General features: G+C 38.5%; 1 protein-coding gene across 16 annotated transcripts in view; it reads right to left on the bottom strand.

Moving 5' to 3' along the window:
• The window catches only part of CACNA2D1 (calcium voltage-gated channel auxiliary subunit alpha2delta 1), a 484,869-nt gene extending 474,341 nt beyond the window's left edge, over positions 1-10,528 (bottom strand). For 13 of the 16 annotated variants that reach the window (XM_013979783.2, XM_021102221.1, XM_005667682.3 and 10 more), the window contains exon 1: positions 9,897-10,505. In XM_013979783.2, coding sequence (XP_013835237.1) covers positions 9,897-9,991 — 95 coding nt within the window. In that variant the 5' untranslated portion in view covers positions 9,992-10,505. 16 annotated transcript variants of the gene reach the window in all.

The following is a 15,004-nucleotide window of genomic DNA, read 5'->3' as shown; positions in this document are numbered from 1 at the left end:
ATCCAAAACACTTTACTAAAACTGCTGGTGTATCAGCAATGGCCTTCTGACTTCCTTAAAGGTCTCACCTTGTCTGACCTAAGCAAAATCAAACTTAGATTAAGACTTCTTTTGAAACACAGTGACTGACATAATAGATAACTCAATAGTTATTTGCTAAATGAATGAATGGACCCGTACTGAATTTGCCTCCAAATTCTCTTCAGATATATCTAATGGCCATTTTTTTTTTTTTTTTTTTTTTGGTCTCTTTAGGGCCGGGCTACACCTGAAGCATATGGAGGTTCCCAGGCTAGGGGTCGAATTGGAGCTGTAGCTGCTGGCCTACACAAGAGCCACAGCAACACTAGATCCAAAACATGTCTGTGAGTGACACCACAGCTCATGGCAACACCGGATCCTTAAACAACTGAGCAAGACCAGGGATCAAAGCTGCATCCTCATGGATGCCAGTCAGATTCGTTTTTGCTGAGCCACAACGGGAACTCCAAATGCCATTTTGAGTAGTCATCGACAGAGACACTACAAACTCAACAGTAAGCATATTACCTTCACTTCAACACCAATTTGCTATTCCTTCTGTGTTCTTTAGGAAATTCAGTATAACATGAGCTACCTGATAAAGAATTTGGAGTCATCTCCAACACTTCTCTCTTTCAGATTCCCCCAATCTCATTACCATGAGCCCCTGAAAACTGACCTCTACATTATGTTTTATCCCTGCTTTGCCTTCCCACCACCATTATCCTTTTTAGACCTTGGGCATCTCTTACTCTGGGAGGCTGCAATAGTCTCTGAAATGCTCTCATTGTCCCCACCTCAAATACTGGTCCTCTTAGATTCATCTTCTACATGCTATGATTCAAAACCCATTACTTTTATTTTTAATTTAAAATTCTTCTCAGAAAATTAAATATAGAACTACCACATGACCTAGGAATCCCACTCTTGGGCATACATACAGACAAAACTTTCCTTAAAAAAGATACATGCACCTGTACATTCACTGAAAAACTATTCACAATAGCCAAGACATGGAAAAACCTAAATGTCCATCCACAGATGAGGAGATGAAGAAAATGTCATATATATATACAATGGAATACTACCTAGCCATAAAAAGAACAAAATAATGCCACTTGCAGCAACATGGATGGAACTAGAGTTTCTCATACTAAGCGAAGTAAGTCAGAAAGAGAAAGCCAAATACCATATGACATCACTTATATCTGGAATCTAATGTACAGCACAAATGAACTTTTCCACAGAAAAGAAATTCATGGACTTGGAGGACAGACTTGTGGTTGCCACGGGGGAAGGGGGAAGGAGTGGGTTGGACTGGGAATCTGGGGTTAATAGATGCAAACTATTGCATTTGCAATGAGATCCTGCTACTTAGCACTGAGAAATATGTTTAGTCACCTGAGATGGAGCATAATGGAGAATAATGTGATAAAAAGAATGTATGTATGTATGTGTGACTGGGTCACTTTGCCTTATAGTAAAAAATTGACAGAATACTATAAACCAACTATAATGGAAAAAATAAAAATCATTAGAATTTAAAAAATAAAAAAATAAAATTCTTAGGATAAACATCAAATCCGTTTGAGTACACTGAGCTGGGCTACCACAGATGTCCATATGTTGTGGATACCATCCAACTACCCTTTGGGTCATGTAGGAAGCAAAATTTGTACATCTTAGACTCAAACTCACGGTCCAGTCCCACTAACATCTCTCCCCACCCAGGGGTCCTATGCCTGACATGAAACAGCCTTTGCGTATTTCTTCATCATGCTGTGTGCTTTTCCTTGGTCATGCTTGGTTGGATTCCACTGCTTCACAGCCAGCCTGGAGTTGTGACTGCCTTCCTTGGGGATTCTCTTTCTCAATGTGGATTCTCAGCATGTAGTTTGGGGCACTACATAATTTGCACTGAATAATAATCACATTGATCACTGAATTAAATCAAATTTGATTTTAAACAGCTTTGAAGCAGGAGACATGAAAAGAAACAGCATGAATTAAAACTTTTTTTTTTTTTTTTAATAAGATGTACTATGTACTGAGAGGTCGAAATTATCCTCGGTGTACTACCTACAGGCCTAGAACATACAAGTTATTTCATTTCTTATAATCTAATGGGAGAAATTTACTAACAGAATTTTTGTTCGTTTGTTTGTCTGTTTTTTTGCCTTTTCTAGGGCCGCTTCCGCAGCATATGGAGGTTCCCAGGTTAGAGGTCTAATCGGAGTTGTAGCTGATGCAACACGGGATCCGAGCCTTGTCTGCAACCTACACCACAGCTCACGGCTACGCTGGATCCTTAACCCACTGGGTGAGGCCAGGAATCAAACCCACAACCTCATGGTTCCTAGTCGGATTCATTAACCACTGAGCCACGACGGGAACTCTACTAACAGAATTTCTTTGCTGATTATTAGCATTTAAGCTTTTAATAAAGTGTTATACTAACATTTCTTATCCAATGAGTCATTTTCCCAGGGTTTTATTTTTAAAAAAAAGAATGTTTAACTGCTTCTATTTTTTGAGATCTAACAATTTTATTGGCTTTGATGTCTAAGGTGAATTTCCATATACGGATATTTAAGTCTCTAAAAATGCTGTTTCCTTTAAATATGTCAGGAAACAGCATTTCCAGGATAACCAAGCTCACATGGAAAATGGGGGGGGGGAAGGAAATAAAATAAACTGCCACCATTAGCATCTTTAATGTAATTTCACACCTTGTAAATCTGAAGGTTCTTTTGTCTGCCCCACTTATATCCACTCTGCAGTGTCTTCACCACAAAGCCTCTTGATTACTTTTTTTAAAACACATTTTCCCAATGTGTCTAAGCCCATTTATTTTGCTGAGCCATTCCTTCTCTGACCCTCGAAATAAAACATCATTAATGTCTAACCACCCCTTTCTACAGACTGACAGTATGTACCTTGGAGAGAAAACAATCTCGTTAGTTCTTCTCCCTCTTTCCCCAATTATCCCCACAGTATGTGGGCAAATGTCAAAAGGAACCAGAATCTAGACCATGTGACAATTTTGGTCAAAGTATTGATTATGTATTACACATTTATCAGTGCATCCAAATCCCTCAACAGTTTCCACAGCGAGAGAAAAACCGAGTAGCGGAGGAAGTCCCCAGAAAAGGTAAGTGAAGATTCAAATGAGAAAAACCCACAACTGAAGTCTGGTCATGATACAGTCAGTTTCCTCAGTCCCTATCTTGCCATACAGCAAAGCATTGGAACGGAAGGTATTTTACAAATTTATTAAAGTGAAAGTACATTTTCAGAGCAAGGGCTCACACACACGCACGTTAAAAAAAGAGGGCGTGACTCACTCTGCAATAGTCTTCATACCCCATAATGTGACCTGAGTGGAGACCCAGTTTGATCTTCTGATTGGTCTTGGGCAGGATACCTTATTTGCATGGGGAACAGGTTATATGGTGGCTGGTGAAGAATGAGCGACATTTCTTCTCTAGCAGGGAGAGCGCTGCCCAGGCTAGTCAAGGTGAGGGAAGGGGCATTACAATGACACACGAACAGAGGCTTTTGGGTTTAATCTCCTTGAAGGAGACTTGAAGCCCCTAACAGCCATATGCATTCTGATGGAAAACAAAACAAAAAGTGTTCCCCATTGATTTGATATTTTGTACAAATAATAATAAATTATGACTAACAGTAATTGTGTGTGCACAAGAGAGTGAGAATTAGCAATTAAGTATTGGAATAAAAGAATACAGTAATTATTTTTCATAATTTGCCAGGAAACTACCATAATACATTTTAATTACTCAAGGGAAAGAACTTCTGATAAATAGTAAGATTATCCCCAAACCTGAATCGTCTAAAATGGGCGACACCATTACTTTCCACTACCATCACTTCTAGCTTAAATTGTTCTTCCACTTATGATACAGAATTTAAAATATATCCTAATTTTTTTAATTCAGCAGAAGCATATGGTTAAAAAAAAGCAGCAGAAGCAAATGTTAAAATAACATTTAGCCAGAAATATTCCACATTCGTATTCAAAGAGAACTTTAACTCTTGCTTCATATATAACAGCCTGATTCTGAATTATTGAAATTAACTGCAAAAGCATGCCAGTTTGTTGAGGCCACAATGTCAATCTTTTTCTTGTTTATCATCTGTTTAGAATCCATATAAATGGCAAATTTTAAAGGAGCAATAGAACAGAATTACCGCAAATCACATAGAGCCTACAAGAAAAACCTATAAAATTTTAAAACCTGCTCACATTTATCCTTCATTCCTAAAATGTCTCACCAAATATTTCATACAAATTTCGAAGTATCCCCCATCTAAATGGCAAAGATAAAAGTGCTTAGTATGCACAGACCTTTTAACAAGCACCAAACACTTCAAATGCAATAGTCTCTTCTCTGTTTTGTTTAGATGGCAAACCTAGCTTTAGAATCACATTTATTTCCTTTGTCACTCATCAATTATGTTAGTAACTTATCTTACAGAACCTGAACATTTTGAATACCTCATCTGATTCTCTTGACAAATTATTCTTATATGCTGGTGTTATAAACATATTCTGAATGAGATTTAATCCCTACAAACAGTTGTGGATTGGCATAGATCACAAAACATGCACCTTTGTTAATAAACTTACCTTACTGAGGTTCTACCCTAGCAAACACCTTCAAGAGGTTTTAAAAAAATACATGTGTGTATATCTACAGGTAGATAGATATACAAAGATAGATACATAAAGATATAGATACATAAAATACATAAAATAATGTATAAAGATATAGATTAAAGAAGATATAGATTAGTAAAAGATATAGATACATAAAAATTAAATACTACAATAAAATAAACTAGACAAATTATATAATTATGCAATGTTAATATAATTTGGACAAATTATATAATTATACAATGTTAATATAATTTGGACCTCAAGGCAAACACAGTAAATACAGTACTTTTCACAAAGTGCCACCATTTTTATCTCAATTGACAGTAAAGTCAATCACCTCTTTCCTTCAAATCTGTAAACAATACGACACCATCATTTCCATGTTTCGTGAAACATGGAAAAACAGGAGAAAACATGAAACCTGTATAAGCTATATGGTTGGCCATCTCAGGGCAGTGCCCAAGTTTACTGGAAAGCAACTATATGAAAGGCTAGGAAACAGCTGCCATACTACAGGCGTAAATAAAATAGTTCACGAAAAGAAGGACTGGTTGACACAGTGGGAAATGGTGCCTGATGCATATGATATTCCTTCAGTAAAGGTGGAATAGATGGAACGGAACAGAAGTACTTCCCTGTGGTAAGCAGCTTACACGCTTCTTAAAATACTAGGACAGCAGCTCTTTTACTACAAATGATGGAAGGCTGTTACTTTAACAACAACATGTTACTCTTTAGAAATACTGAAACAAATTCTGCTTTTTTTCCACCAAACTTCTAAGTATGCTCATGCCAGAACTGATTATGTCTATAGATGTAAAACACTTAAAGAAATCAACAAACTGGACAATGTGCCTAAATTACATTTCATATTAACCATTTGAATCTCCACTGAAGACACATAGTAAGTACAAGATGTGAATTCAGAACAGATTGCTTTCTTGGATATTTGCATCTCTACTGAAAAATAAGAACATAAATTTCTATGCATGTGTTGTATATATACTGATGCTCCAAAGGACACATTAATTAAATAATATAGTTTGCTATTGGCACAAGTTTTGTACTATTTTTAAAATTCCTAAATGCATTGTTATTTCTTATGAATATATACTTCAAAATGTAAATAGTAAATTTGAATACATAATTTGCAAGTGTTATTTATGTTTTTGCAAAACCTCACCATGCACAAACCCTAGAAGGAAAAATATTTTATGATTTTACAAATGTTACAGAAATACTGGGAAAGTGTCTATGATGTAAGCTTTCTTTGAAGAGAGTTCTACCTATTTTCAAAATGAACAACTTGCTATCAGTTCTAATTTTATATATATTAAATAAAGTCAGTAAAATCCAGAAGAAAATAATAAAGGCACATTTTATTTCCTTTTATAAGCTGTAATAAGCTTAGATTCTTGTGCCTTTCCAAAAATGTTTTTTCAGACTAAACCCATTTTAGTCTGCCTTACACTCATTCTAATGCCAGTGCAAACAGCTACTTATATCCATATATGTGGATCACCCCCACAAGGGGAGAGCATGAACAGTCCACATATGTGGATATTAGACATTAATAAATTAAACATTATAATATCATGTTACTACTCCTCTGGAAAAAAATATATCTACTATTGCCTATTTTAAACATACACTGTGGAATAAATACTGTCATGTGGTTAAGCTGATGAAAACATATCAAAGATTTGAGAAGGGGGTTTATTAATGTTCACTGCTTTTATCATAAGGCACATTTCCTTCTATATGTAGTAAATGCACAGAAATTGCTAAGACCAAATGGGAATAGTATCACTTCTATCACACGAAAAAGATAGTCACTCTTATGTTACAACATAGAGAAATTTATTTTCTATAGCCGTTAAATATAAATATGTCTAATAGATAAAAGATTTATATCCTAAGTAGTTAAAACACAAAGTACTACTATTTTATGAGATGTTATATTTATTTCCTGTAGATACCTGTAATTCTTACCAATATATTTACTTCATTACATAGTTTATATTCAAAACCCTACCTATCATTGGGCTCTCAGTCAATTATTCTAGACTGACTAGCATTTTAATAATGACTGAGATAAAAGTTTAACATGAACTATAGTTATAACTATGTGTTCTTTTAAAAAACTTGATTTGTAAATAAATTCTAAAATTAGGACTGACAGCTTTAAATTAACATTACAATACTGGCTACCATACATATTATCCTGAGTTTTAAAATAGAAGTGTTTTCACATATGTGCCAAGAAATTATTTCTAGAACAAGGGAGAACTCCCTTTTAGAAAACTACATTTTAAACTATCAATATAACATGTGCATACTCTAGCATGAAAATGAGATTTTTTTCCCGTTTATATACAAACAAATACGCCATAGGTGGCTGCTACCATATGGCATATTTATGTTTCACACCTTATTGAAACAAGCATTTCCAAAAGAAAAACCTAATCTAGCAAAAAAATTCTACCCAAATTCCTTTCTTTGTCTGAAAAAAAAAAAAGTTATTTTAGTGTTAACTCCTACAACAGTTTAACTATTTTAGTTCAGAATATAATATATGAGTACCTATGTTAAACTGGAGAAAAATTTTTTAAATATTTAGAATAGATTATTTATGTTTTATTACAGTACTTAAGCCCTAAATGTTACTGTAAATACTCTTAAAAAATAAACAAACAAAAAACTTTGCATTACTAATTCTAATTCAGGTACCATTCCAATGAGAGCTGGCAGAAACAGAATTTTATACTGTGCTGGCATATTCTTCCTCTTCTGATAATTAAACCTGTATCCATTTTTCCAGGAAAAATAAAAATATCAAAAAAATCAAAATAATTTACTAATGATGTCCAGAGAAATGCTTAAAGAGAAGCACAATAATTCACCTTTAGTGACAATACAATCTTTGTACCGAGTTTTTTAATGAACTTACAATTTCTCCCAAAGATTTGAGATTTATCTGTGATAAATTCTCCATATGAACTCAAATGGCACCACATCTTGATAAAATTAACACTTTTTTTCATTTCAAAAAGCTTATTCATAAATTTAACATGAAGTAGTACATCAACTATCATATCTCCTCTCCTCAGAGATGAGGTTACTAACTTCTCAAATAAAATACTAAAAATGCAGTAGTCTTACAACAATATTGCTAACATTTCCTACAAGAGACTAACTTAGCTCTACAAAATATTTTTTTAAGCTTTTACAAAATAATACTTCATATTATTTGCAAATATCTTAAATTTTCATTGGTAAAAAATTTCCAATCTTTTCAAAGAGAAGAAATTGTGGCTTCCTAATTCCTATTTTCACCCAGTATTTACTTTCTTTCTTGTCTTTAGCAAATTTCTGACCATGAAAATTGAGCTATTTTAAATTTAGGAAAGCATTTATTGCAGATGTCCTTCTTACAACTAGGATTTATACATTAATAATTTACCATGGTCTGTTCAGGAATAAAAGGTTGTATTTTGTTGTATCTTTAAAAAGTCATAGTTATTCCCAATGGTGTGATGATGTGTTCCCTCCAAATGATAGAAATATTGATAAATCGTCAGTTAAAAAAAATTTAATGTGTAAACTGAACACACTGACTCCTTTTTAACGAGCCACTTCTTTGACACAAAATGCAAGCAACTCATTGAGTTCTTGCTTTACAGGCCAAGCTACAAAAAGATGTGAAAAATAAATAAAAGTGTAATTTCCTAATTAGAGTGAATAATTTTGAGGCATCTTTAGTGTAATTCTTACTCTTTCCATGTTTCAAAATATCTGCTTAGAACATCCTGCCAATTAAAGAAAGATCTACAGATGGCATTTACCCTTTTGCTTCATAACAAAAATGATCTGCAATCTTTTTATGGAAGATTATCTAAAAAAGGAACATGCCTGTAAATCAATGACAAAAAATATGAGACACTCCCCTTCTCAGGGTTAGAACTTGCACCCTTCAGATTCTTGGACTGACACCCAATGTAGTAAGTACTAAGCTGATCTTAAATAATAGCTGCGGGGTTTCAACTGGTAAAGATGTAAGGTTAGTACCACCCAAAATTCCAGCATTCAGCACTCAGCCAACAAAGGACAGCAAATAATTCCCAAAAGCAAAAATACGGGAATGCTACCTTGGGCTTTGTTTTTGTTATGTAAAATGCATTAAAGTGACTCACCCATTTACAATTACCTACTCTTAAAAGCTTTAAAGTAGCTTCAAGAATCAAAATACATGCTTTCCCAGAATGCCTGATAGACTAGTCAGCGCATTTAAAAAATATATGTACATATATATTTTATGTGCCACTGATTCTTTTCCCAGCCTAGAAGAGAATTATTATTTTTCATTCCCTTCCTGCCATGTGACTCTTTAGCTACCTTTAAACACTCTATTTTCAGAACAGCAGTGAGGTTTTTTCTCTTTTTTTAAAGCTATTTTAGAAATGTTAAAAATAAGAGAAAATTGCAGGAGACTCTAGAAATGCTCAGTCCCTCCCCCAAAGAATTGGTTCTATTCATTCTAAGAACAGGACCCGCGTGTCTGTTGGCACTTAGATGTTTCAAAGAGAGGGTGAAGGAAGTTGGATGGCAGGGTCCCAGCACCTGCGAGCCCCTGGGGTGGACAGCATCTCTGTCGAGGAGCAAGCACGCTTCTGATCAGAAAGGCTGTCAAGCACGCCCAGTAATTTGGGATCCAAAGGAGTTTGGATACCATAGCAATTAGAGAGCAAGCCAGAGGCCAAGTGCAGAAGTCCACGCTCCCTTGGCAAGGCTGCAATTACCTATTTGCAAAATACCCAATCAAAACACAACTTTTTATTGGACTGGGTTTGATAAGAGTGGGTATGTGGCTGGAAACTTTTTCCCACAGTACAGCTAAACTCTTTAACCAAGAAATCCTTTTAGAAATGGGCTGAGGAGCCTTGAGGCGTCGGTAGATATTTTCCTGGACAACCTGGCCCAGCCGAGGCTCCCCAAGACGCCCAGTTCCGTGCGCATTCCAGCGGCGAACCAGGCGCACCTCCCGCTTGGCCTCTGGGATCCAAGCCTAACTCACTCCCCACCCCCACGAGCAGAAAAGCCCCAAAACTCCAGAAACGAACCCGCACCCTGCTTCCACAGCACCCCTCAGCCAGCACTCCCCGCCCTGCCTGGTTCGGGGCCGGCGACTTACGTGACGGCCGACGGGAACGGCTCCTGCGATGAGGGACCGATCAGCAAAGATTGGAAAAGTGTCAGAGTCAAGGCCAGCAGGCAGCCAGCAGCCATCTTCGCGATCGAAGATCAATCTAGCCTCCCTCCCCAGCCAGGGGAAGAACCAGTGCTAGAAACCGCCGAAGGAGGAGAAGGAGCACGGTCCGCCCGGACCACAGACGTCTGAGGGCTGGCACGCCTGGGCCGGAGCCGGCAGCCGGGAGCCTGGGCGCGGGCTCACGTGGAGGGGAGGAGGGGGAGAAGCAGGGGCCAAGCCCCGCGCAGGGGAAGGGATGGTGGCGGGCGGACCCGCTAGCGTGCGTCGGCTGTTCCCCACCGCGGCTGCCTGGCCTCCGCCGCCATCAAGGGCGACTTTGGAAACAGACCTGGGCGAGCCCGCCAGCGCTCGCGCGCTCTCGCTCCCTCCCCGTTTCCTCCCTGATTTATTCTCCCGATAGCCGTGGAGAAGGCGGGGGAGGAGGCGGGGGCGGAGAAGGGGTGACGGCACCGGGGAGGGGGTGGGGGTGGCTGCAGGAAAGGGGGATAGCAGGCGGAGAGACTTGTGGCTGAGAGAGGCTCCGTCTGGCTTCTCCCGGCAAGTCAGAGGGAGGTGGCTGGGGGTGGGCAGCTGGAGGGCTGGGCGTCAGAGCAGTCGGGCGGAGACGGGCCCAGAGCAGCCCTCCATACAAGGCAGAAAGGAACTCCCAAAGTCGGTGCCGGCTTGCTCTCGCCACCAGGCGTGCAGAGGGGGAGTACAGCCGGCCCGCCGGGCTCCCAGGGGACAGCTGCCACCCGGCGGGTATCCACAGGCTGCAAAGGCCCCTGCGGATCACTTGGCTTGCGTGTTCGGGGGTTATTTTTGCACAGGCGAGGAATGTTCCCCAAGCCCTTCTCCCAGGCGCAGAATCCGCAGCCTGCCTGGGAATCATGGAGAAGTGATTTGACAACAAACGTAGGAGGAGTTTGTATTTGCATTTTAAAGCACCACTTTTGACTCTGGCCCAGGCGGCACAGTTTATTTGCCCAGGAGTGCCAGAGGCTAGAGCCTCTGAAATGGCTGAGTGCCAGTTGTGGCAGCTGCCCCACTCCCAGGTAACACTCACCTGGCAAATCACAGCTTCAGGGCCCGGGCTGAGGACAACTAGAGAAGGACCTAATACTGCAGAGGAGTGGAAGGACAAATTCTCCATCTAGGGATAAAGGCAACCTAATGAGACTACCTCCTAAAGGCCCTAAACCCCCTAGTCTGGCTATTGGGCTGCCCTGCCTTGCTAAGCCTGCGACGGGAGTTCATTCGATCGCGTGAAGGCATGAAAAGGGTAAGCAGCAGGAACAGGTGGCAATTTCCAAATACCGCTTGAAATATGGAGCAGGAATTAAGGGAGGCCGAGAGAGCTAGGGATTAGCAATGCGGACCAGCTTCACCTCTGACAGGTGCACACAGGCCGTCTCATAGAAAAAACAGAAGGGTCTTGGATTAGGCCTCTCCCGGCCACACAGGCCTCCTTCAGAAAGGAGCTGATGCATCAGGTACAAAGATTTCCTTGAAGATCTTAAATTCTTAAGCCCCCTGTAGTAGTGTATTAAAGCACTTTAACACCATTTCTGGTAGAAAAAAAAAAAAAAAAACGACGATACTGCATGTGCATAAAAGCTATAATTACAGGAAGGCTGTCAGATTTTTAATTACCTCTTTTTTAGTTTCAGGAGGAGCTTAAGAGAAAGACCCTTATTAATTCGGAATTGATTTTCCATCTCTCTAAAAAGCACCCCTCCTCCAAAATAGGGAAGACTGATAATACCTACCAGCAAAATTTTAAAACATTGTGATTTTATGATTCTTTACCCAGTAATGTTTCCTTCCCTTTTACCTCTTTGTGTGTGTGTGTGTATGCACGAGCGCGAGTGTACATATGCCTTATTTGTTTTCTTTAAATTCTCTACAACTCTATCTTTTTGCTCTTTGTTTCTTTCTTCTTCCTCTGAGTAGCCTCACAAAAGGCAGCCGCTGTGACTTGACTTTGTTTTCTACTGAGCAGAGAATGCTAGCAGGAGCTAGCAAATGAGAGATGAAGTGGGATGGAATAGGAGCTCAGAAGGATGTTTTTATATTACTGAAGATAGCTTTCCACTCCAAAACTAGATAACTAAATAGTCAAGTCCATCTTTTTTCCCCCAATTTTTAATGATTCAAAAGAAGATTTTCTTCCCCAGCATGAGGACTCAGGATGGCAGAATTAGACGTCCGTTATTGTCTATGTGATATGTTGGTATAATAATAGCCACACTGCAGAAAAATTTTATAAGATATTCTGTCGACTATTTCAATAATGACTTCAGACCTCCTACTAAGGCACACCATTTCCAATTTTATGTCTTATGAGAAAGAGCTTAAGGAATAAAAGAATGTAATACACTTTGAGAGAAGGTAAGTCAGCCTTCATTATTAACTTTGTTGGCCTTTGAGCCAAATCTCAATTTCTTTGGATCACTCTGATGAAGCACTGTGTTCTCTAATATCTGAAGCTGTTGAAGAAAGATATTGCTTCTACAATTCTTTCTGAAAAGCTTGGTTGTCAACTCTAAGCCTAAATCATTGCTTAATGCTCTGTTGTGAAGTTTGCTAAATCATTGCTTAATGCTCTGTTGTGAAGTTTGCCGTTAATTGCTTTTTATCAATCTAAACCTTTTAAATGAAGACATTCAAAATTTGGCATTTGTTTATGTATGAAGCTAAACCAAGACCATATTCAGGAGCTCCTGTTGTGGCTCAGCAGTAACAAACCCAACTAGTATCCATAGGAATGCAGGTTCAATCCCTGGCCTTGCTTAGTGGGTTAAGGAAGGATCTGGCCTGGCTGTTGCTGTGAGCTGTCATGTAGGTCAGAGACACTGCTTGGATCCCATGGCATTGTGGCTGTAGTGTAGGCTGGCAGCTTCATCTCTGATTCGACCCCTAGGCCTGGCAACTTACACATGCCATGAATGCAACCCTAAAAAGCAAAAAACAAAAAAACGACCATTTTTACAACATAGCATTATGTGTCTACTGGATTAAACATAACATTCCATGATACACTGTTTCTGCTTGGTTCTGATATTTTGGAAAATTCCATTAAAATCAGATCATATCCCATTAATTATAAAAAAAATTGCTAAGTCACCAAAATTTGCCATTCAGGATACAATTTTTATAAATCTTAAGGACTGATAAAAAAAACTTGAATTAAGAGCTGTGAGCAAGCAGTAAGAAATCAATAACTACTATTCCTTTATGAGAAAATATTCTAATAAGAAAGTAAGATTATTGAAGAATTGCAGATGTTTGTATTTAATAATTTCTAAAAAAAGTTTAAGGATTTATTTCATGAAGAGCAATGATTTTTACTTATGACATTTATCGTTTGTAACTTTTGTCTGTCAATTGCTACTATATGTAAATGCTTAATTTTTCATACACATTTTGTTTTTGTTAAAAATGAACAAAATATTCCCTCTTACTCCCTTTTTGTATTGGGTTATACTGTACGTATTAGTTGCCTAAGCTTCCATTTCTATCGTATTTTTCTATAAATATATTTTTGTATGTATGAGCATGCTTTGTATGATTTGTTTTTCAGGATCAAATCTAATTTTTTGAATCTTATGAATTAAAGAATAAAACAAAGTAACAAAAAAATTATCCTTTTTTGCACTTATATACAGAGACACTAGAAAGGAAAATCTCCTTGGCTAGAAAAGTTTTAAAGGAAAAAGATGAATTTTCCAGATTTTTGGTGTATCTTAAGAAAACTAAGGGAAAAACTGTGACAACAGGCCTTATTTTTTAATATTAGAGTAAATGACCTGTCTCTGAGATAAATGTGTACTTTAAGAGCCACAATCAGAAGTACTTGTGTTTTGAGGCACAATCATGCTTCTGTGCACACAGAGATGTGTGCTGAGAAAGCCAAAGTTAAAGACAAATGGGCAGGAAGCTTCAACTATTTTGTCCTTGGGCAATATTTTCAGGAAAGGGGATATAAAAGAAAGCAACTCAGAAGTATCAGTTCCCAGGAGAATGGCTAAGGAGGTGTATAGTAGTTTTTAAATCAGCTCTCACATTCAGTACTTTTAAACTAAAGCAGCATGAAGAGGCCATCATAGAAAGTAACAGGGAAATGACACAGATGAAAAAAATATATATTGGAGTTCCTGTTGTGGCGCAGTGGTTAACGAATCCAATTAGGAACCATGAGGTTGCGGGTTCGATCCCTGCCCTTGCTCAGTGGGTTAACAATCCGGCGTTGCTGTGAGCTGTGGTGTCTGTTGCAGACACGGCTCGGATCCCGCGTTGCTATGGCTCTGGCATAGGCCGGTGGCTACAGCTCCGATTGGACCCCTAGCCTGGGAACCTCCATATGCCGTAGGAGCGGCCCAAGAAATAGCAAAAAGACAAAAAAAAAAAAAAAAAAAAAAATATATATATGGATGAGTATTTCCTGAAAACAAGGCAAATATTTAGAAGATATTTTCCTTGGCCTGAATAATACAGCTATTGATGATACCACATTAAGCTTTTGAGGAAAGAAATACCTTTTCTAAATGGACCTAAAGTAACATTAAACAAGTACTTACTGGAAGTATATTATTTGTCCTTCAGAGTCTCTTGTTGGCAAATTTATGCTAACTTAAATATTGAGAAAAATTAACTCATATTTAAAATACCATCATCTCTCCAACAAGCAATTGCTTTTTTGTGTGTGTGTGTGTTTTTGCTATTTCTTGGGCTGCTCCCATGGCATATGGGGGTTCCCAGGCTAGGGGTTGAATCAGAGCTGTAGCCGCCAGCCTACGCCAGAGCCATAGCAACACGGGATCTGAGCCGTGTCTGCAACCTACACCACAGCTCACAGCAACGCCGGATCATTAACCCACTGAGCAAGGCCAGGGATCAAACCCGCAACCTCATGGTTCCTAGTAGGATTCGTTAACTACTGCACCACGACGGGAACTCCTATCCTATTCTATTTACTAATCTCTGCTAATCAGAGAATTTTTCATTCATTTTTTTTTTAAATGGCTGAATCTATGACATCGAGTCCAGGC

This window comes from Sus scrofa, chromosome 9, assembly GCF_000003025.6.
Source record: "Sus scrofa isolate TJ Tabasco breed Duroc chromosome 9, Sscrofa11.1, whole genome shotgun sequence".
Lineage (NCBI taxonomy): Eukaryota > Metazoa > Chordata > Mammalia > Artiodactyla > Suidae > Sus > Sus scrofa.
This window is presented reverse-complemented; position numbering and strand designations above follow the sequence as displayed.